This window comes from Lipophrys pholis (assembly GCF_963383615.2).
Source record: "Lipophrys pholis genome assembly, chromosome: 23".
Classification (NCBI taxonomy): Eukaryota; Metazoa; Chordata; class Actinopteri; order Blenniiformes; family Blenniidae; genus Lipophrys; species Lipophrys pholis.
Window position 1 is genome coordinate 8,585,771 of NC_137645.1, and position 23,847 is coordinate 8,609,617.

At 47.2% G+C, this 23,847-nt stretch overlaps 1 protein-coding gene across 1 annotated transcript; it reads left to right on the plus strand.

The window, feature by feature from the left end:
* The first annotated feature begins 3,233 nt into the window (after positions 1-3,233).
* On the plus strand, positions 3,234-22,796 carry LOC308127813 (sodium/potassium-transporting ATPase subunit alpha-1). Its single transcript, XM_080493148.1, has 23 exons — positions 3,234-3,514; positions 12,387-12,500; positions 12,598-12,657; positions 13,815-13,916; positions 14,001-14,102; positions 15,104-15,217; positions 15,313-15,447; positions 15,537-15,654; positions 15,756-16,024; positions 16,106-16,414; positions 17,320-17,454; positions 17,548-17,743; positions 18,030-18,205; positions 18,280-18,416; positions 18,591-18,741; positions 18,834-19,002; positions 19,074-19,228; positions 19,307-19,430; positions 20,539-20,684; positions 20,774-20,904; positions 21,107-21,208; positions 21,303-21,394; positions 22,425-22,796. The coding sequence occupies exons 1-23, from the start codon at positions 3,503-3,505 to the stop codon at positions 22,451-22,453; spliced, it is 3,078 nt and encodes a 1,025-aa protein (XP_080349274.1). The 5' UTR covers positions 3,234-3,502; the 3' UTR covers positions 22,454-22,796.
* Positions 22,797-23,847: the final 1,051 nt, after the last annotated feature.

Here is a 23,847-nt window from a genome sequence, read left to right on the forward strand (position 1 = left end):
TCTACTGCGTGTTTACCCTGATCATTACTGCGTGCGTGTGTGTGCGAGTGTGTGTGTGTGAGAGTGTGTGTGTGTGAGAGAGTGTGTGTGTGTGTGTGTGTGTGTGTGTGTGTGTGTGTGTGTGTGTGTGTGGTATCCACCTGGCCGCACGCGGAAGTGGCCCGAGCTCAAACGCAGACCATCCCCTCGGCTCGTTCGCCCGCCCTGTGGTTGAACTGGTCTCCCCTCCGGGCCAATCAGGCGCCTCCTTTCGCAGCGGAGGGCCGCCGGTGGCAGACGAGACAAAGGGATGGAGGGATGAGACGACGAGGGGAGGGCGAATCGATGCGACGGGCAGACATTCCCCTCCGTTCTGCACAAAAACAAAAAAACCCAAACAAAAAACAAACTCAGACTACCGAGGTGCCAAGCGCTCGTTTTCGCGGGGCATGTTTTTTGTTTTTGTTTTGTTTTTTTTAACCCATTGCAGACAGAGCAACATTATGCCTTCATCCTTCCTCCTTCCTCCTCCTCTTCCTCCTCCTCCTCCTTCACAAGCAGGACCCCTGAACGTGCCTGTTGCTATGGCAACTCATTTGAGAGCCATCTTTCTCTCTCTCTCGCGCGCGCCAACATCTAAATAAAATCTGGGCTATTTATAGAGCAGCACTGGCAACACGCGAGCTGCACTTATCTCACATGCATGAATGTTGAATAAAAAAATAGATAAAGAAATAAAAAAAAGAAATACAGTCGATGCACATGTAAGAGGGGCGCAGGGTTCCTCCGTCATGCCAGGAGGGTGACGCTGCGCGTCCATCTGGGCTTTTCTTTTTGTTGTGCTTGTTTGTTTTGTTGACGCTGTGCACCATCTCGAGCCACGAAAAAGTTCCAAGTCGGTGACTTTTTTAGTCCCGTAAAGGGTCGAGGCGCAAAAAAAAAACCGTGGAGACCCCGGTCTCGTCTTGGGGATGTTGGGGATGAAGAAGGGTTTTTAAGAGCTCCCCGGGGGACGGAGGGTTTGCTCCCGGGGACGGGAGAAAGGGCACGGTACCTGGTGACCGACGAGGTCTAAAAGAGTACCCCCCCTTTTTTTTTTTTTGTGTCTTGGGAAGTTTTTCGACAAGAGTCCACTGAACTCCCCCCCCTCCCCCCCCCCCCTCCAAAATAAGAAAGCAGCCATATTGGATTTTTCTGCATCTCTACGTCAAGCCATGCGTCCTGGAGCGAAGGCCGGGGTCGAATCTGCATTCTGGGTGGAGAAGCGAGACGGTGTCAGAAAGTTGGCCGCCCGCTATCGGCACCAGACAACCTTGTCAAGGCGGCGGGAGGTGGAGGGAGGCGGAGGGAGGCGGAGGGAGGTGGAGGGAGGTGGAGGGAGGTGTCGGCGATCCCAGCTGTTCAGCCAGGAGAGGTGTGGAGGAATCAGGAGTGGGGTTTTTTTTTTTGTTGTTGTTTTTTTTTTAGCACTGCAGCTAAAGTATGAAACTTTACGGAAAAGGGTGTGTACCCCATTCAAAATGTCAAGGCCCCCGTTGACGTGACGACGTTTTCAAGTGGAAGCAGAAAACTTTTCGTCGCGTTTGGGGTTGTCTGCTCACGGTTGCCGGAGTCGCTGAAGACGTCCCTACTGTATTTGAGAACGGCTTCAAAGGTGGAACTTTTTGAAAATGCTCCGACTACATCTCCATGGAGCTTGGAGAAATGCAACTCTTTAAAAAATGCTCCGATTCAGTGGCTGTAGAAACAGAGGAAAATTCTACTTTTTGAAAATGCTCCGATTCCATTTCATTGGAAATGGGGGGGAAAACGCAACTTTTTTGAAAATCCTCCGACTGCATGTTAACGGAAATGGGAGAAAGCGCTACTTTAAAAAAAAAAAAAACGTCTCCGTGGACACGTGTGAAAACGCAACTTTTTGAAAATGCTCTGACTCTGTCTCCACGGAAATGGGTAAAACACATTTCTTGTGTGAAAATGCACCGCCTCCTGGCTCGGCAGGCCGACTACATCCTTTTCAGCATTTCTGCTGTTTCTGTGTAAATGGAGGTTATTTTCCGAACGTTCCCGCGTAAACTTTTCCGAAATGAAAATGCCAAAATGATGCGTTTTCACTTGAAACGCAAACGGAACCTCAAACTTGCTCAGCGGACAAAAAGTAGTGTGAAATGTTGGATTTGTCAGGGTTCCACACATTCAGTTCAACAACTGCACACATTCGTGAAAGTGTGGTGAATTTCACAAAAGTCGAGCCTGGCTGCGTTTCTAAAAGTTACAGCGATTCCATTCACTCTTCAACAAAGCGGGGGTACTGCTGGGAATCTGTGCTGAATCCTTATGAGGCAAAGCTGGGTTCAATGGGGTGCGTGAGAGGCTGTCGGCTCTTTTTCACACTAAAAACCCAAGTTTGATTTGATGTTTTGCCAATTCTGAGAGATAAATGTGTTGTAAATACTCATCTTTCCCACATTATTGTTATATTTACTGTCAAACCAAATGGATTTATTATTCAATGTTTCTCTGTTTGATGATTTTATAGTCTTTTATGTTGACCATGTTTGAATGTATTCTAAAAGTACTCCATAAGTAAAACTGATTTACCGGTCACCATGAGGCAAATTGGGATATGTTTTTGTCATTATCATCATAATTTCTCATGTGTTTCCAATTTTGACCAACAAATGTGTAGATAGTAATCTTCTCCTTATATATTCGTATTGGCAGTCAGATTAAAGGGAATTATCGTGAGATAGTAGTATCTCCAAATGATTAAGTTTGTTATTTTTAATTATTTAATCATAATTCATGTTGATAATGTTTTTATTGTGATACTAAAAAGTGTGTTTTGAAATCTAAGAAAAAACCCAGGGGCTATTATTATTATTATTATTATTATTATTATTATTTCTAATGTTTTGCCAGTGTTGATGGATAAATGTGTTGTAAATATCAATATTTTCCTCATATTATACTAAAATAAAATAAATGGGAATTTGTATTATATATATATGCTGAAGTTTCTCTGTTTAATGTCATTTATGTTGATATTGTTTCCTAAAAGTGTGTTTTAGTTTGTTTTCCCACGCATGTGTGTGTGTGTGTGTGTGTGTGTGTGTGTGTGTGTGTGTGTGTGTGCGCTGCATGGCGAGAGAGGGAGAGTGAGAGAGAGTGAGAGAGAGAACCAACACGCCCTAAAAAGGACGAGGCCCCGCCCCCTTTCGTGGCGTTACCATGGCAAACGGCGTCGACGTCACAATGGAAGGAACGCCGTCTATAAGTATTGGAGGATCTGCCGCGGCGGTCCGCGAGCTCGGATGTATGTGCAGGAGGAGTGACACGTGCTGAAGAGAGGAGGAAGAAAAAAAAAATAATACAAAAATACCAACAAAAAAAAAAAAACCTAATAAAAGAAATAACGGTCACATCCGGGAGATCTATTTAATTTTTTTGTACATATTTTCATTTTTTTTTTTTTTTAAAGTGGAGTTCTCATTTTATACGTGAAGAAATAAGTCCTGCAAACATGGGAAGAGGAGTGAGTATATCGTTTCTCTCTTTCTATGCGTCTCAACTGTGCGGTGTCAAATTTTAAAGTCATTCAAACAAGTGGTTGACTAAATCTCTCGAGAGGCTCACGTGCGTGTGTTTCAAGCGGCGTTCACTTCCGTCTTTTTTTTTTTTTTTTTTTTTTTTTTGTAAACTTCACCCCGAAAGAAAACAAGCGCCTCTCTTTCCAAATGCGTCAAGAGAACGCTCAGAGTGATGTTACATAACGGGGTTTTCTCCAAAAGCGACTGTCAAAGTTTGAGAGAAAGTGTTTGCCTTCAATATTACGAGTCAAATTGTGTTGTGATTGTTTTCAAGATGAGGAAGGGGGACGTGTCCCCCCCCACCCCCCACCCCCAGTCTGATCCAAACCTTTTTCTTTTATTTCAAGATCTATGTGGGAGAATTGGAGCTTTGTGACTAAATTATCGTAAAAGTTGCCTCAAGTAATTGCATCTCCGTGTAGGGATGAAGTGTTGTCAGCTGCATGAGGCATCAATGAGTTTGGGGGGGGCGGAGGGGTGGGGGGGGGGGGGGGGTAATGGTGTATTTTCATGAGTTTACCATTTGGTCACAGATTTCCAGCCTTGCATGTTCGCCACATGAATAACACATTGTCTTGTGCAGATCTGGCCGCCGCTGGGAACTTGGGTTTCGCGAGCTTTTCTTTTTTTTTTGCAAGTCGCCGCCGTTATTCCCCTACGAACCCTGACTTGTGCTGAAACTGCCCCCCCCCCGGAACCAAACCCCCCTGTTGTGTTGGAATAGCAGCAGTCCCCCCCCCCCTCCCCCTTCCCCTTTTCCTCCCGCCACACCCATCCCATTTCTGCGCAGTCCAAAACACTGTTTTTTTTTTGGGGGGGGGATACAGGATGGAGCGGACGACGGCAACCCGGAGGTCTGGCGGGAGATGTGAAAGCAGAGCGTTCTTTTTTCGTTTTATGACAAATCTTGGCTTCGCTCTCTCTCAGCTCCTTGCTGCTGCTGCCCCCCCCCCCCCCCGCTTCCCACCACCACCACCCCTTTCCTCCCATATGTGATGAAAGCCATGCCCTGCCCCCATCCAACCCCCCTCCACCATTTCCCCACTGCGTCCTTCTTCTTCTTCTTCCAGTCCTTTCACAAATAACCAAGACGTGGGGGGGTGGGGGGGTGGGGGGGTTGGGACGCCACTACAGCTCCTTCCTGGTGTGAGGAACTTGTTTGGTTGTAATGGAGAAGTGGGGGCAGTGCAGGTATGAGAAGAGCCCAGCTGAAGAGTGTTTATTTTTCCTGTACCTCCTCCCATGTTTTAGGTGCGTGCTTTCCCACCCGCTCCCAATGTGTGATCAGCCTCTCTCTCTCGCTCTCTCTCTCGCTCTCTCTCTCGCTCTCTCTCTCGCTCTCTCTCTCCCTCTCTCTCTCGCTCTCTCTCTCGCTGGCCTGTTTTTCCCGGCGCTTTTCTCATCGTCTCATCACATCCACAAAGTGCAATAAACTGAGAGCAGGAGCAGGGATTGATTGCTTCGGGGAGGGGGAGGGGAAGGGGGGGCGGGGTATTAAGGCACCAGTTGCCGCATTGCCACTGTTGACACAACTTGGAATAAAAAAAAAAAAAAAAGGGCAGCAGGGATGCAGTCTTTTCTTTTTTTTTTTTTTTTGCGCAGTGCAAATGTGGCATGCATCCCCGCTGCTGATGCCCCGATTTCCCCCCCCCCCCCCCCCCCCCCCCCCCGTCCCCCAACCCCCAACCACCACCACCACCACAGGTGTTAACTGAAAGGTTTGAACCGGCGAGGTACGGGAGCCTCCGCCGTCAATATTTAACAACCTCACCTGACTCAACCTTTTCATACGCCCCCCCCCGGAATGGCCTGAATTATTCAGAGCGCAGCGATCTGACAACACCAATTCTTCTCATCGTCTGTCAGGACGGCACAACGGGTCATTTCGGAGGTGAATTGGGAAAAACGCTTTTTGTTTTTTTCGGAAATATTGTTGATTGCCCTTCATTTTTTTTTGTTCCCCAGACAATCGGATTGGGGGTTTTCGGCGTCGTCGTCGTTCTTTTGCTCAGTTTTACCGTCAAGAAATACAATTGATCGTCTCAACATCCTGCCAGGAAGTTTTTACTTTTCCCGACCAGAAGATCGGTTTTATATTCCCCCCCCCCCCATGTCTCGTTGCCTTTTTTTGGTGCACTGGATAGAAATGAAGCGTTAACTTGCTGCCCGAGTCGACTGTGTTTGAACTGAGATTATGTAAATGATGGGGGGGGGGGGTAGCTTTTCGATTCCCAATCTCGCCTCTTTGAGTTTCTCCCAATTTGGGTCAAACCACGAGATCCCATGAGGACCTTGAACTCTGAAGTCGGAAAGTTTTTATTTTTCCCGTCGTGGCCTTTGTGATCCCGGGGAGGGGGGGGGGGGTGGCTTCGGGGGCGCCGACTTCACATCCATTCCTCACAGTCCGCTTGTTCTCCCGCGGTTGTACCTGGTTAGATTCCCCCCGCGCCCCTCGCCCCGTCTTTGGGAGGCTTTAACATTCTTTCCGCTCGGCAGTCGCAGCGTATTAAACGGGGCTTTTGTCACACGTCGCCCCTCGTCTGTTTCAGAACACTGCGTCCATCCCCCCCCTTATCCCCCCCCCCCTCCTCTCTTCACACACTCAATTTCTGACTTTCATTGAGTCCGTTTCTCGTCACCCTCGTCGCTCGTCTTTCTCGGCCTCCCGTTTTGGCTGAAAGTGTGATTTTCTTTTTCCGCCGGCAGCTCTTTGAACTTCCACTCTGTTGCTCAGCAAAAGTGGAGCACACGCATTTTAAAAATACCACCCCCCCCCCCCCCCCCGCGTGAAGGAGGTGGGGACATTTTCTCCTCTGTCAGGTGGCAGACACGGTCCAGGCTCTGCGCCTGACAGTTTGGAGGAAGTGATGCAACATGTGGCGGCGGCGTCGGAGCACATCGAGGCCTCGAAAAGAAAACTGAAAGAGGTTTTCTTTACGGATCACGAGTGACTCGTTTGCCGTCAGACAAAGATGGTCTTTCGGTCCAAATAAAGATATCGACTTGCTGACGAGAAGCCTGACGCTTTCCTGTCATGGTCATTTAGAAAAGGAAATAAAAGAGCTCAATATAAAGTGTTAACTGTTGCGGAAACGATATAACGTTATGCAATTATTGACCCCAAAGTGCAATACTGCAGTCAAAAGTCAAAAATTGACAGTTTGGTTCAAATGAGTCGTGGCTATTTTTAATCGATAACCATAGCGAACACAAGATGGCGACGGTCTTTCTGCTTTCTGAAGCAGGTTAACTGGCCCAAAACGATGTAGTACATATGCCAGGCCTTTAGGTGGCGCTGTAACTCGGGTCACAGAGATGCACTGAAAACCGAGAAGGCGACGCGGAGTAGTACATAAACGTGAATAACCTGCGGAGAACACACATCGAGCTCGAAACGAACCGAACGCAGACGGAGAAGCGTTTGTTGCCCGCCCTTGTGTTCCGAGAAATCTCGCCGCGTCAAACCGACTAGCGCCGGTAGCGTCTGCGGCGCGACCTGGAGCGCGCAGTCCGCCGTTGTTGTCGTCGAGTCACGTCCGCAAACGTGCGTCTTGCCCGTCGTTTCAAAAACATGACGTTCTTCAACCGCAACCCTTTGGACATCGTTTACCCAGAGACCTTGTGATTCTGACGAGTACCTTAAATCACGACTGTCAGTGTTTCTTTTTTAAAAAGAGACCGGTGAAGTTTTTTATATACGAGCGGTGTTGTGTGTCATCATGGCAGTTTAGAAAGAAGCTCCAAGTTCCCATTCATTCATTCATTCATTCATTCGTTCATTCCACTTTTGTTCGGCGTGGAAAAAGCTGAAAGTTGCGCCGGACGTGAAGGGAGTGTTAAAGACGGACCCCCGGTGTAAATTAACACACTTTTCTTTTCACTGGCTCGGCTAGAATAAAGGAGTAGTCGGGAGGAAGTGAGAGAATAAAGGGTGAGGGATGGAGGTGGGAAAGAGGAGGAGGCCGGGGGATACGACACGTGATTTGGTCCATTCACATATCGCAAGAGGTGTGGCAACAGTCGCTGGTAGCAACCGGGCAAAGTCCCAAGTGTGTGTGTTTGTGTGCATGTGTGTGTGCACAGTTTAATGAGCAGCTTGTGTTTTTGGCAAACGACCCCGACAAAGATGGGAAGGACCATTCCTGAACATGTGACCGGACGCTCTCGTTTCCCCATGAGCCTTCAGGAGGTTGCCAAAACTGGGGGGTACCTTCCAAACTCCTGTCTTTCCCCGTCCCTTTTAGGTTTCTTCCTCAGAAGATACGACACTTTTTGGTTTTTTCTTTTTAAGCTTTGAGCTGCTTATTCTGATTTTATTCAACCTTTTACTTGCCACAAATCTGCATCAGGAGAAACCACCGTCGGTTGTTGATTATTTCGTGAAGCCGTTTCAGCCTTTCGCTTGTTCGTATTCATGAAGAATTCATTGGCGAGGCACAAAGAGCCATTGTTTAACGTCCAGTAAGCTTAATCAACGCCACCTTTTTATCATGATTGTTTTTCTAAGAGGCGTAATTCGTAAAAAAAATCTTCCCACCACCACCATATTTGCTTTTGGCATTCGTCTCATTTGGATCTGAAGCTTTATTCTTCCGTTATTCTACTTCCTGTCTCGTCCTCGTCTTCAACTTTTCAAGGCGGCGTCTTATTCGAAGACTGTGTTTTGAAGAAGCGCGCCGACGTTTCATGCCGGGCGGGATTTTGTGAGCACAAGTGAGCAAGCTTTGTAGACGGTTGGAGGGAGAACAAGGGGAATTTTTGGGGAGTTGGCGCGACACCATCAGTCGTATTTATAGACTTTTTCTCACAAAAAAAACAGGATGGAGTCCGATACAGTGCCTTGATCGACTTGAAAACCCACCGGCTGAATATGGAGGCGACCGAAATACTCTTTAATAAAAATCTAACCCTTTTATGAGCTTTTCCAGCTTTGCAAAATATGCTGAGTCGACAAGACGGTCTGTCTATTTTACCGAATTCCGTGGACCAAAACGTGGTTTGGTTTGGTATTTTATGTTGGTGGTCTGAGAGAAAATTGAAGCACTCTAGATTTATAAAAAGTATTGGTACCATTCGGGCCAATAGTAGTGATGTTATATCTGCAAAGAAACCTACAAGAAGTCCAAACATAAGATATATCGTTATGTGAGACACTGAGTTTCTAGAAATGGTCACTGGACGTAGACTTTCTGCCCAAAATAAGTGAATATTATTGTATTGTAAAACACATAGACGTATGAAATTTATGACCATAATGTCAGCAGTTGTGTTAAACTATAAGCGTTCATGCATATACACCTATAAACGTTTTACTTGTTTTTATATTTACACACCAAAGTCATTTTCAAAAGGGCTCTTGGCTAAAATTGGAGGTAAAATTTAGACGTCTTAAAAAAATGCTGACTTGCTAAAATGAAAATGAGGGGGGGGGAAAGCTAAAATGTCAGAATGGTCAAAGAAAAATAAAACCGCTAAATTCCCGGTCCGAAAGCAGGTGTAATGAAATGTCCACCATCCTGAATTGGAATTGAAACTTGATGGATGCGACATATTATACTGCTTTTGTATTAAAACTCCATGAGGAACCTTGGAAGTCGTGGTCGTCTCATTTTAAAACCACTTAAACTTCGACATGGCGATTTAAAATCCCATAACGGCAGTGTCGGGGGGGGGAAAAAGTCAAAGTTGTTTGTGTTCTGGAGAATCTCTGCTGGTGAATATTACTTTTCAATTCCCCCCCCCCGAGGCCTGCTTTCTGCCACACCTGAATATCAAGTATCCTTATTTGTCTTTTGGAGTTATTGTCCGGCTCTTCACCGTTTCTCTTCTGGCATCTGTGGAATCTTATTCACTCAAAGTATCGGGTGTTTTGTTTTTTGGTATTTGGCAGACGTACAGCTCGGAGTTGATTTCTGCTGCTTGCAGGTGGATTTTGAAGCGTTGGCGTCTCGGAGCTCATCTTTTTATATGGATTGGGAATCCGATAAGTTGGAGAGAGACAGAGAAAAGTCTTCATTCCAACTTTCCGGGGGCCTCCGGACTCGTGTAGCTGAAAGCCAGATGGCCTCCGGGGGCCGTCGTGAGGACCATAGGCTAAAGATCTGCCCGCAGTGGCCCAGAACCAGACTCTGTGTTTTCCCAGCTTTGACTTTCCGGGGGGGTGGGGGGCGGGATGGCGGGGGAAGGGGGGGGGGGGGGCTCCGGCAACAGCAACAACATGTGCACGGTCTGCTGCGGCGGCTCCCTGGGAAACTTTACAGGCCAGTGCAGTAGAATAACAATATTAGCTAGCATGCTTCCACGGCGTGTTTGGCCGCCCGGCGTCGAAAGTATTTCCCCCCTTTTTCTTTTTTTCTTTTTTTTTTTTTTTAAAGTTTCACATCGGCTTCGCAGACAAAATGTCTCATTAGGAGTCGCGTGGCGTTTTGGCAGCCTCTCTTCCCGCCGCTGCTAAAATGCTAACACTTCCTGTGCTCGTACGGAGGTGAATTATTGATGAGCCCCCGAACCGCGAAATCGATTTCGGCTTCCAGTGTTTAAGAGCTTCTGAATCCCATTAAGGCGCAACTTTCACTGCCTCTTGTTTTAAAAAGGAAAAAAAAAAAAAAAAAAAAACGGTCGCTAAGTAGCCTCCAACACTTCCTCATCGTCCCGGCTCGGTCCGAGTCGTATGTTTAAAGTCACGGCGTACCCTTTGAAGACATCTTTGGAACCTTCGGACGTGGGGACGTTCCTGTCGTTTGGAATGTTTGCGGTTCATACTCGGGGCACCGCGAAAAGTTTGTTCCTCCCAAAATGTCTAAAGATTGTAGTCGGATGAACTTTCTCTGTTGCTTTGACCCCTCAGGAAGACATCAAATCGCTGTGCTCTGTTGTTTTTATGCTCACGTCGAGGCGTCTCCCGCGGAATCGAAGGCCAAATAATCAGTCGCATGATTTTCAGTGACATAACAAACATGGCCGCTTCCGGAGAGGCACGACTCCCAGTCCGTTCTCTAGTTATATAATCAATATTGGGAGTTTTATGTGAGAGATTCACCCTTAATAACATCAAATTACTCTCGATTTTGTTCACGCTTATAGCGCATTGTTCTCTCCACGCATGTATGTGTGGTTTCATGATTAAAAAAAAAAAAACGAGCAACAGTGCCACCTCATGGCCTGGCATGGTAATGCAAAGCTTCTGAAACGGAACGAGTCTGTCCACGCCTGCTCCATGTCTGTTTTCCTGTAGGGAGAAAAAAAAAATACATAAATGTTAGATGGCAGAGCTCACGTAGCTGTGAGGGTATTTTGTATTATGTATGACATCATGAAGGGAACCATCCCTGATTGGCCGGTTTGAGCTCACGTTCGCAAGCGAGTGAGATGACGGACTTTATTTACTTCTTGGGCCTCGTACACAGGATACGCGTAATGAAAGCCATTATAAAGTGAATTTTTGTTTCATAATATGGACCCTTTAAGTTCAGACCAGGTGCACGGGAAGGAACTTTATGGTCGTGGCATCATGAGCTGGGTAAAGTCTGTGTTTGTGGAGTTGATTAAACCCTAGAAGGGAAGGACGCTCGTGTCTTTATATATGAGGAGTAGCTGTGCTGGCCATCTGTCCGTGACGTCCATAAACCAACCGTCGGGTTATTAAAGTCGCCTAATTGCTCAACCGCGGTCGCGATCGAAGAGTTGTTTGGAATCCGCCTCTCTATCTCGCCCCTGTCTCTTGTCACTCCCCCCCCCCCCCCCCGTGGCCCGCTGCCACCGAGGAGACACGATCTCCGCCCGGGGCCCTTTTGTCGGCGTGTCAGCCGCGGCGGCCGGCGACGGGCGCTGACGTCCGTCTGCCGAGGAGACGGCGGGGAGGAAAGAAAAGGCACAGACGAGAGGCCGATGGCGCGATAGCGCGCGAGACGCTTTCTTGACCCGACGCGTGTGTTTTCCCATCTCGACCTGTCTCGAGTCTCCTTAGGATTCTAAACTTAGCTTGTTTACTCGCCGTCCCTCCGAGAGAATTTTAGTGTGGCAGTCGGAGGCGGGAGCAACAAAATGTCCCCCGAAGCGTGATTCCCAGTAAATGACTGGACTCTGGTTTATCGTTCCGGTCTGGATTTCGTCCGAGGCTCATAACGGGTGGGGGTTTATGTTTAGAACGGCTTGTCGGATTGGTGGATGAATGCATGTCAGTGTGTTGGAGTTGGAGACATTCATTGCAATGGTGGGCGTTGTTTTTTTTTTTTTTTTTAAACAAGTGGAATTTGTCTCACCCAAGCAGTCGAATGTGTCCCATTTAAAAAGAAAAGTAAATAAATAAAAAAATGTATAAATAAACGTCTTATCTCCCAATTGACCCCAAAACGAGAGAAATTTGCGACGAGCCTTTGATCTAAGAGAGTTATCAGCAGATAACTCTGCCCCCGCCACCCCCACCCCCCACGGAGTCGCTTTTGCAGGGACAGATGGCACTGAGGTCCACAAAGCCAAGACTTTTTTAAAAAAAATAAAATAAAAATTTTCCCACTCCGACATGACTCCTCGTATCAAATCCCTGCTTTGTGTCTGACAGGCGCCCTATCGTGGGACTTCCTGCCAAACTTTGTGGCAGTTTGTCGTCCCGATTCGTGCCGCGGCTTTCTGTTCCGGGGGTCTTGTTTACTTATTTTCTTATATACATTCAAATCCGTTTTGAGCGCGTTGACCCAGATGCCGAATTGCGTCGTCCGAAATCAGACGCGCCTCGGCAGAGCCCAGCGTGATCCGGCACGCCGGGGAAATGGTCCGTCCTGACCCTGAACTGTTCCCCTTTTCCCCGCGATTTCGCAGGAAGGACGAGAGCAGTATGAGCTGGCTGCGACCTCGGAGCAGGGCGGCAAGAAGAAGGGGAAGGGCAAGAAGAAAGAGAAGGACATGGACGAGCTGAAGAAGGAAGTGGACATGGTGGGTGTCTGGTACTTTCCTCGCCAATGTCACAGGCTCTCTTCTCTTTGGACGCCAACGTCTACAGCGGACTGACGCGTGTCTCTGTCTCCCGCAGGACGACCACAAGCTGACCCTGGACGAGCTCAACCGCAAGTACTCAACCGACCTCACCAATGTAAGTGGGCGTGAAGGGCGACTTGTGTCCCTCATGCTGAGGGGGGGGATTCAAAATGTGATTTTTAAAAAAAAATAATATTTTGAAGCGTGTTTTCTTTGTCATGGAGATTGGATCCAGATCAAACATCCATTTTTTTTTTTTATTTCCCCCGCCTGCAGGTTGACAGTGATTTGGTTGAGAAGATTTAAAATAGTGTTTGTGGGGGAAAGCAACACAATTTGTCCCAAAAAATGTGTGCGCAATAGGAATAAGAACCAATAAGATAAGGAATACGTGAAAACCTCTCCCTAAATTCTTGAACGTAAAAAAACTTTTTTTTTTATTTTATTTTTAAACACATTTTTTTAGATTTCGCCAAATGTTTGGCAATTTTTTTCTCCATAAATGTATCTTTTATATGTTTTGTTGAACTTTTATCATTTTTGCAAATCTTTTATTTTTGTTTATTCCATTTATTAAAATTCATTTGGTATTTTTTACTTTGTCATTTTTATTGTATTTTCATTCTCACATTGAGTGTTCCTTTAATCTTTTAATTATTTACATTTATGATTATTTTAATATATCATGCTTATATTTATAGAAATATATACGTTTTTTTTCTGTACCGGTATTTTCATCATTACAGTTTTATAATATAATTTTTTTTAGTATTTTCTATACATTTTCATCTTTCTATACATTTGAATCCATTTCTCATGGTTTTTCTGAGTGGAACTCTGAATAATCTGTATTTACTGTAGAGTTGATGGTGTTTTTTTCATGTTTTGATGTTGATGCCAAAGCCAGCCCATAATTCTGTGGGGCTGAGGAAGTGTTCTCAGCCCTCGTCCTCATGTTAATGTGCTCCTGGTCATGCAGGACGGATCAAGCAGAATAGTTAATCAGTGCCTCTAACTGGGGGCTCTGCACTCTGCATGTGTGTGCACGCATGTAGAGGTGAATAATTTATTTGCCCCCCCCCCCCCCCCCTTCGTTGCCCTGATTCCACGCCGTCCTATCGGAGACGGTTTCTGTTGATGCTGCGTTGCTAGGCGACGAGCAGCACCTGTTTAAATCCCGATGGAGTGAAAAATGTAGCTGTGAGTTTACCAGTGGAGGGATAGTTATGTACTAATCGTACCCCATCCCCCCCCCCCCCCCCCTAACGTCAGGGTCTGACGGGCGCGAAGGCTGCCGAGATTCTGGCCCGTGACGGGCCCAACGCCCTGACTCCTCCCCCCACCACCCCCGAGTGGGTCAAGTTCTGCAAACAGGTATTGCCTCTGCAATTTTTTGGAAAAAAATTTTCTTTCACAAAAACATCAAAGATCTGACATCCCTTTCCGGTTTGAAACCAGATGTTTGGCGGCTTCTCCATGCTCCTGTGGACCGGCGCCCTCCTCTGCTTCCTGGCGTACGGTATCCAGGCCGCCATGGAGGACGAGCCTGCGAACGACAACGTAAGTGGGAGTCCTTGACGTGTCGTGGCGTCGCGTTGCCAGAGAAAGTGGGATTTATGGAAAAGAAAACGGCTCTTGTGTAAATAACAACAAAAAAAAAAGACTGCTTTATGGGAAATTCATCCATATTTCGTTGATGCCGTTTAGATCCTGTTCAAATGCCGCAAGTTGGCGGCGTTTTTGTAAAACAACCGAATATTTGTATGGATTCGTGGCGCCGCTCATCTCACGACAATGTTTTGAAGTTAAAACGCAAAGCTTTCCTCAGGCTTTTGGGGGTTTCGTTACCATGACAACAGTGCTCGAAGTATTTGAAACTGCAACTTTTCGAAAACTCTCCCGTCTCCCGAGTAAATGGGGTAAAACCGGAAGTTTCAAAAACGCTTCAGTTCTGTAGAAATGTAATTTTTGGAAAATGCTCCGCCTCTAGAAATGGGGGGGGGGGGATTAGTCTCCGTGAAAAGGCATATTTTTGAAAAATCTGGGTCTGTCTCCTTGAAAACGCACCTTTTTGAAAATGCTCCGACTATGTCTCCATGGAAAAGACAACTTTTTAAAAATGCTCCGACTTTGTCTCTGTGGAAAGACAACTTTTTCAAACTCAGTCTGTCTCCATTGAAACACAACTTTTGAAGACGCTCCGTCTCTGTGGAAATGGAGAAGAACGCAACTTTTTGCAAAAGCTCCCTCTGTAGACATGGGGGGGGAAAAACTGCACTTTTGGAAAATGCACCATCCATTTATAGACGGAGGAAACCTACTGTGCATGTTTATAGCAGATTGTTCTCTTCTGCATGAATGTGTGTGTGGTTTCATTACAAAACAACAAACAGCACCCACGAGTGGCCCGGCATGCGAACTACAGCGTTTTCTGCTTTTCTACCGTTTTCATTTTCAAAATGTTGCCTTGTAAACGCAGAACTGTTCTGGAACGAAAACACACAAAGAAAAACTATGCGTTTTGAATCCTTGTAGCGTAACACTTGTTTCACCGTTCACAGTTGTACCTGGGCGTCGTGCTTTCCGCCGTCGTCATCATCACCGGCTGCTTCTCCTATTACCAAGAGGCCAAGAGCTCCAAGATCATGGACTCCTTCAAGAACCTGGTCCCCCAGGTGAACGTCCACTTCAGCTTTTTAAGGTTTAAAAAAAAAAAAAAAAAAAAAAGCACTAAAATGAGAATAAACCAGAACTTCATGTTGTCCCGCAGCAAGCCCTGGTCGTCCGCGACGGCGAGAAGAATAGCATCAACGCCGAGGAGGTGGTGGTGGGGGATTTGGTGGAGGTGAAGGGAGGCGACAGGATCCCCGCTGATCTGAGAATCATCTCCGCCCACGGCTGCAAGGTAGGCGCTTCAGCTGTGTGCAACGGACGGCCCTCGGCGGTGCCTCCCCTCGTTCGGTCACTCATACTTCCTGTCGTCGGTTTCCCCAGGTGGACAACTCCTCCCTGACCGGAGAATCCGAGCCTCAGACTCGTACCCCCGATTTCTCCAACGAGAACCCCCTCGAGACCAGGAACATCGCGTTCTTCTCCACCAACTGTGTCGAAGGTACGATGGAATAGTAGGCCATCGGAGGCCTCGTTGCGAATCGGGCTTTTATTTTTGCGGCGGGGGGAGAAAAGAAAACGACCAAGCGCTTGTCGTTGCAGGAACTGCCCGTGGCATCGTGATCAGCACCGGCGACCGCACCGTCATGGGTCGCATCGCCACGCTCGCCTCGGGACTCGAGGTGGGACGAACGCCCATCTCCATCGAGATCGAGCACTTCATCCACATCATCACCGGCGTGGCCGTCTTCCTCGGCGTGTCCTTCTTCGTCCTCTCCCTCATCCTGGGATACACCTGGCTGGAGGCCGTCATCTTCCTCATCGGGATCATCGTCGCCAACGTGCCCGAGGGTCTCCTGGCGACCGTCACCGTGAGTCCTGCTTCTTAAAGACAAACCCGACCCCCGGTTGCAGAGCTTGTGCCGAGTATTGACGCGCCGCCACGTCTCTAGGTGTGTCTGACCCTGACCGCCAAGCGTATGGCCAAGAAGAACTGCCTGGTGAAGAACCTGGAAGCCGTGGAGACGCTGGGCTCCACCTCCACCATCTGCTCCGACAAGACCGGCACCCTGACCCAGAACCGGATGACCGTGGCCCACATGTGGTTCGACAACCAGATCCACGAGGCCGACACCACGGAGAACCAGAGCGGGACGTCCTTCGACCGGAGCTCGGCCACGTGGGCCGCCCTGGCCAGGATCGCCGGACTCTGCAACCGCGCCGTCTTCCTGGCGGAGCAGAGCGGCCTGCCCATTCTGAAGGTTCGTCCCCGTCGTTCCTTAAAGCTACCCAGCGTTTTGTTTGTTTTTTTTTTTTTTTTGATTTCCTTAAAAGAAACGCACACTTTTGACAGGATATTGGATAATTCTTCTAGACAAGTGACCTTCCGTGGCCTTTTCACATCATTTTAAAAAACATCTCCGTGAGAAATTGCCCTTTTTAAAGGGTATATATAGATTTTAAAACGGGAGATGTCTCTGCCGCTGCTTCGGTGTTTACCTCTCCAGTTGTTTTTCAGCTCGTCGCTCTCCCTGGAGTGCACACGCATCTTGTCACTACGTAATTATTGTGCACCCCAACTCCCAGTACACACACACACACACACAGACGGCGTGTGTCTCCTGGAGCCCGTGTGTGTGTCCAAATGTGGACATGTATCGTTGTGTGTGTGTTAATCACCTGTGAATGCCCGGCTGGCATCACGCCTCTAATTACCAGTCATTCTTCCTTTCTGACACACACACACACACAATACTCACTGTTACAGATAGGCTTGAATTGCCCAAGTCGAGACTGAACCAGCCAGAAGTCCAAAGTTCCTCCTCTTCTAAGTGCCTGTTATTTGACCCCAGCATCCTCAATATTGGCTCGTTGCAGTTGGGACTGGATCGCGTCGTCGCACGGCAGCGTCTTCGATATGCTCGCCTTGCGTAAAATTGAGATTTTCAAACCAGCAGGAAGTAATAGGTTTGTCCTCTTAATTGCCTGTAATTTGACACCAGCCTCATGAGCAAATGAGGACACCGGCAAACCTCTTCACAACAGCTTTCTTAAACGACCTCAGACAAGTTGCAAATGCAGCATTTTGGTGTTTTTATTTTTTACACTTGGAACTGCAAAAATGACAGGAGATGAGAGGAATTCTTGAAAATGTCTCGTCCTCCAGAGAGACGTTGCCGGCGACGCTTCCGAATCCGCTCTGCTGAAATGCATCGAGCTGTGCTGTGGGTCGGTCCAGGAGATGAGGGAGAAGAACTCCAAGATCTCCGAGATCCCATTCAACTCCACCAACAAATACCAGGTATGTAAAGTCTGTCCCACACCCCCCCCCCCCCCGAGTGAGACCCGACGAAAGTTCTAAAGTTCTTCACGTGTGTCTTGCGTGTCGTTTCAGCTTTCCATTCACAAGAACGGCACGCCGGAAGGAGAGTCCAAGCACCTGCTGGTGATGAAAGGAGCCCCCGAGAGGATCCTGGACCGCTGCTCCTCCATCATGATGCAGGGCAAAGAGCAGCCGCTGGACGACGAGATGAAAGACGCCTTCCAGAACGCCTACCTGGAGCTGGGGGGACTCGGCGAGAGAGTGCTGGGTACGGGTCGGGAGCCGCCGGGGAACATTTGGTTCAAGGGGTCATCACCCGGAAATCACATTTTCCCCTGTTAACGCGTGTGTATTGGTGTTGGACCTCCGTTGAGTTTTTTTCGTCTGCCCTCTTTGTTCAAACCAGAATCGCCCACAAGGGGGCGCACACCCAAAACGGGATATTTTGATTGTGCCAATGGGACTAGTGTAATAGGACGTGACATACGTGACGGTACCGGCCGATGACTCTACCCGGCAGCGAATCCAACGGCTACTCTGTCCGTCGTTTCCAGGTTTCTGCCACTTCAACCTGCCCGACGAGCAGTTCCCGGAGAGCTTCGTGTTCGACACCGAGGAGGTGAACTTCCCCACCGAGAACCTCTGCTTCATCGGCCTCATGTCCATGATCGATCCTCCTCGCGCCGCCGTGCCCGACGCCGTGGGGAAATGCCGGAGCGCTGGGATCAAAGTGCGTTCTCAGAAGACCTTCTTGCTGTTCTGCCACAGTTCCCCCCGGGTGCTCATCATTTTGTCGTCTCCTAGGTAATCATGGTCACAGGTGATCATCCAATCACAGCGAAGGCCATCGCGAAGGGCGTGGGCATCATCTCCGAAGGCAACGAGACCGTTGAGGACATCGCTGCGCGTTTGAACATCCCGATCAACGAGGTCAATCCGAGGTAGGAACTTTTGCAGCGAGGCCAAAGATTTTTACGGAAATCGGGCAAAACTGGTGCACGCGGCGTTCCCCCTGGTCATATTCTGGGTACCCTTTAATAACTTCAGGAAAACGGATCGGTCTAAAAATGAAGCTGAAGCTTTTGTGTCTCTGGCCGTCCCCCCCCCCCCTCCAGAGACGCCAAGGCCTGCGTGGTGCACGGCGGCGACCTGAAGGACCTGAGTGCCGAGCAGCTGGACGACATCTTGAAGTACCACACCGAGATCGTGTTCGCCCGGACGTCCCCGCAGCAGAAGCTCATCATCGTGGAGGGCTGCCAGAGACAGGTAGGCTGGGGCGCTCCTCCGCTCGTCCCGTCTTTTTTCCCCCCCAGTCCTGCTTTGGTTCTGATGGCCAAGTTGGCTTTCCGTCTCGACAGGGAGCCATCGTGGCCGTGACGGGCGACGGCGTGAACGACTCCCCCGCTCTGAAGAAAGCCGACATCGGCGTTGCCATGGGTATCGCCGGATCCGACGTCTCCAAACAGGCCGCCGACATGATCCTGCTGGACGACAACTTCGCCTCAATCGTTACCGGCGTGGAAGAAGGTGAAAATCAAAGTTTCGTTTCTCGGAAACGCCGGATTGGCTCCTCCAGATGCTAACGCTACTGTGTCCAGGTCGTCTGATCTTCGACAACCTGAAGAAGTCCATCGCCTACACTCTGACCAGCAACATCCCCGAGATCACGCCCTTCCTCTTCTTCATCATCGCCAACATCCCCCTCCCCCTGGGAACCGTCACCATCCTCTGTATTGACCTGGGAACCGACATGGTGAGGGATTCGGATCTTTTTGAAACTTCTCCGACTTTGTGATTGGTCTCTGACGTGTGCGTCCCCCCCCCCCGCCAGGTGCCCGCTATCTCCCTGGCTTACGAAGCGGCCGAGAGCGACATCATGAAGAGGCAGCCGCGAAACCCCAAAACGGACAAGCTGGTGAACGAGAGGCTCATCAGCATCGCCTACGGACAGATCGGTAAGCAGCTGGCAGTATCTGGTGGGGGGGTGGGTGGTGGGTGGGGGGGTTGATAAAAAGACGAGTGGCGTGCTCCTAAAATAGTAGAGGGACCTGGTTAGTGTGTGTGTGTTTGAGTGGTGAAGGAAACCTTCAGGAATAAAGTCCGACCCTCCGGAGAGGAAGAGACTGCCTGAAGAAAATTTGGCGTCAACCTGACAACGTTTTGAGAATGATGTCCGTTTACGCAAAAACGCCAGCATGTCAAAATAAAACTACCCAGTCCCGGGAGAATATGGACGAGGAGTCACTACACCCCGGAGGAAGCGTTTTTCTTATTGTCCAGCTACTGAGCATGTGCAGAACAACTATTTATTACGGCCGTGGTGCGCAAGAGCAGTCGGCACTTTTTCAAAAAGAAACTTATAATTTTTTCAGAAAGTTACCCCCCCCCCCCCCCCCCCCTTTCAATGGAGACCGAGTTGAAGCATTTTCAAAAGGTTGTCTCCAGTCCCACACCACTTCCATTCAGACTGAATCAACACATTTTTTAAAAAAGTTGCATTTTGTCCTGTTTCCATCGAAATGGAGCTTCTTCAAAAAGTTTTTCTCCCGTTTCAACGAAGACAGTTTTTTTTCGAGAAGTTGCTTTTTCCCTTGTTTCCGCAGAGACAAAGTCATAGTTTTTTTTTTTTTTTTTTTTAAAGTTATCCCCCTGTCTCCATGAAGTGTTAGTGTTTGCAAAAAGTTGCCTTTTCCCCGTTTTCACTGTGGCTGTCTCTGAGACTGTCTGGGAATTTTCAAAAGGTTGACCTCCCCCGCCCCTCCTCGTTGTTTCCATGGATACTGCGTCAGCAAATTTTGAAAAAGTGAAATTTGTTTGGTCCTGAAACGGGAGTGTCTTCAAAAAGTCATTTTCCCCCATGTCACCAAAGACGGGAGCGGTTTTCGAAAAGTTGCACTTTGGCTCCGAGCACCGTTGTCATTTGAAGTGGCCGCCCAAAACGCTGCCGACGTTTTCCCGCTTTTAACTTGACAACGTTTAAACGTCACAATAATGCACACAGACTAAATGGACGAGTCAGCTGAATTGTCTGCCCCCCCCCCCCCCCCCCCCCCCCCCCCTCAGGTATGATCCAGGCTCTGGCCGGCTTCTTCACCTACTTCGTGATCTTGGCGGAGAACGGCTTCCTCCCGGCGACGCTGGTCGGCATCCGAGTGTCCTGGGACAACAAGTACATCAACGACCTGGAGGACAGCTACGGACAGCAGTGGGTCGGTATCGCCTCCGGCTGGACGTCGTCCAGAACTCTCGGCGCCGAGTCCCGCGGGGAGCAGAAATAAACCGTCCCGTCTCGTTTCAGACGTACGAGCAGAGGAAGATCGTGGAGTTCACCTGCCACACGGCGTTCTTCGTCAGCATCGTCATCGTCCAGTGGGCCGACCTGATCATCTGCAAGACCAGGAGGAACTCCGTCTTCCAGCAGGGCATGAAGTGAGCCTCGTGAATTTATTCGAAAACAATGTTCTAGAGTGTAGCGGTAAAATCATCCAGCCGTCAACGACCGATAATAATGTCCATGTATGTGGATGAAAGGTCCTGGAAGGTTAAAATGGGTGGAAATTTCTCTTTAAAAGTCTTTAAAATTCCAATTTATTTTTTCCACATTCCGTGACCTCTTCCGTCTTTCCTCCAGGAATAAGATCCTGATCTTCGGGCTGTTTGAGGAGACGGCCCTCGCCGCCTTCCTGTCCTACTGCCCCGGCATGGACGTGGCGCTCAGGATGTATCCTCTCAAGTGAGTGGCGACCATGAAAAATGATGATATTCGTTAAAAAGAAAAAAAAAAATCTGCAGGACCTGGATTTACTTTCTCATCTCCGTGTTCTCAGGCCCAACTGGTGGTTCTGCGCCTTCCCGTACTCCCTGCTCATCTTCATCTATGATGAAATCCGTAAGCTGATCCTCAGACGCAGCCCAGGAGGTGAGTGTCCGTTCCCTTCCAGGACCCCAGAGAGACTCAACATGTTGATTATCGCCATTAGATTGATTTTTATTCTATTTTTAGCTTTTTCAAGATTTAATTTTCATTGATTTTATTATATTTTTCTTCCACGCTTTAGTCATTTTCTGGATCTTGACGAGTTTAGCAGTTTAGTTACTTGAGCAGTTGTTCGATATTCAGAATTTTTTCCCCTCTTCTTTTTAACCCCCATTTATTTAAATAGAATTTTTTTTTTTTCTTTTTTGATTTAGTTTAAACTTTTTTTATTTTCCCGGGGGAAAAAAAGCTGTGCTTTGTTTGTTTTTTTTCCCCTTGTTCTTCATATAATTTTTTTAATTTTCCTTTTTTCTTTTATCCATTTTTTCTCCCTTTGTTTCCTTTTCGTCTTTATTTTCCCTCCTTTTTTCTCCTTTGATTTTTTTATTTTTCTTTATTTTTTTTGCCCACCAAAAAATCTGTACTAGCAATTTCCTTTTTCACCTCCCCCCCCTTTTTTTTTTTTTTAAATTTATTTAGTAATTCTTTTCCCCTCTTTCCTCCTTTTTTTTTTTTTCTTTTTCCCCTTCGTCCTTTTTTTTCCCCCTTTTTCCACTTTATTGTTTTTCTTTCTTTTTTCTCCTTTTAGATTTATTCTTTCTTTCTTTTTTCTCCTTTTAGATTTATTCTTTCTTTCTTTTCCTTTATGTTTCTCCTTGTTTTTTTTTCTTTCTTTATCCCCCCCTCCCATTTATATTCCCCCACTTTTCTTTTTTCTAAAACTTCCGAAATCTATTTTTTTTAACAATTTTATTCCTTTCAATTTGCCCATTTTATTCCTGGTATTTAATTAGTTTGAACTAGTTTCAACTATTTCATCCTTCATTTTTTTTTTTCCTTCTCCATTCCCTCTCTTCTGTTTGATCTGTTTTCTCTTATTTCTCCATGTGAAATGATAATAATAATAATAATAATAAAAAATAAAAGTTTCCCAGTCATCAGGTCTCTCTAACCCTCTCCTCTTTGTTTGCAGGCTGGGTGGAACGGGAGACCTACTACTAAATCCAGTCAGCGTCTTCCTCCTCCTCCTCCTCCTCCTCCTCACGTCTTTGCATGAATATTGTCTTGCTGCTCGGAGTTAAAAAGAAAAAAAAAATGCGAATTTTAACCTCTTGTGGGGGGAAAAAAACCCCCCCCCAACAATTGTGTTTTTATATTAGGGAATGCTTGATTACTACTATTAGACAAACACTGAGATGATGACGATAAATGCTAATGCTAATGATGACATGAACATTTGACATGACTATGCGTGCCTTGTTTCACAAACAGGACCAATTTTCTACATGTTTTTAACAGTTATGAACGTTCAATAAAAATGCGCTCGAGTCAGGTCCCAAACACGATTCCTGTCCTCATTCTGTCTTTTCTTTCTTTCCGTTGAAATCGCACTTTGTTCGGAGAAAAAGCACGAGTCAGAAGATGGAATTGTTCAACTTGAAGCGACGGCGCTGACATAAAGCGCCAGTTAATTTACATTAAAAGCTCAAATAGGATCAACTGATATAATATAATTGCTGCAAATTTTTTTTATGATTTCTCAAATTTTTCAATTTTTTTTATTCAGTGGATTTTCTTGGTTTTTACCAATTTTTTTTCCATGAATTTTTACCTTTTTTCTTACATTTTAGCCTTTTTTTTTTTTTTTTTTTTAAATAACATTTTCATGCTGTTTTTGGCCCCTAGAGCAGATTCAATAGACTGTTCATAAATCACCATTTCATAAAATGTATTAACCAGAAAAAAAAAACCTGGATTCAGATGTAAAACACTTTTTTTATTTTTATTTTTTTTATGAAATAAGTCAACATGTATGTAAGCACATACGCACACTGATATACCTGTATACATATACACATGTCCATATATACACCACATAAAATACAATATTAAAAAAAAATTCTATTTTTATGGAAGTATAGTTACTCTAAACTGTCCACGCTTATACATATAAATACATGAGTCATAGTTCTACTTAAGCAAACACTTCAGCTCTGTCAAGATATGGCATCCCCCCCCCCCCCGGGCCTCCCCGGACCCCGGTGACAGCTCTGCAGTGTGTGTGTGTGTGTGTGTCTCTGAGGGCCCGCCCTCTTCAGAGAGGGTCACAACGTGGTGACGGGTGTCATCTCGGCACGGAGAAGGACGCCGGGGACACTTTTTCCAACTGATTCCGCATTGTGTGGTGCGGCGGTTCGTATTCCCACTGCGCGGTCATCAAATGTGCTGTTTGAGTCCGGGGTCTCGCCGGTGTCTCCACACGTCCGTCCCGTCCCTCCGTCGCCTGTCTGTCCGGAGGCCTCGTTCGCGCGCAAAAAAAAAGCTTTCGAGCAGAAAACTCAAGGAAACGGCTGAAAACGATGCATCTGAGCAAAAGGCCTCGAAGCGGGTTCAAA

Coding starts and splice junctions, on each gene's coding strand:
- LOC308127813 (XM_080493148.1), top strand. Junction 12,501..12,597: donor TGAAGAAGGAAGTGGACATG/GTGGGTGTCTGG, acceptor TGTCTCCCGCAG/GACGACCACAAGCTGACCCT. Junction 20,685..20,773: donor ACAGCTACGGACAGCAGTGG/GTCGGTATCGCC, acceptor GTCTCGTTTCAG/ACGTACGAGCAGAGGAAGAT.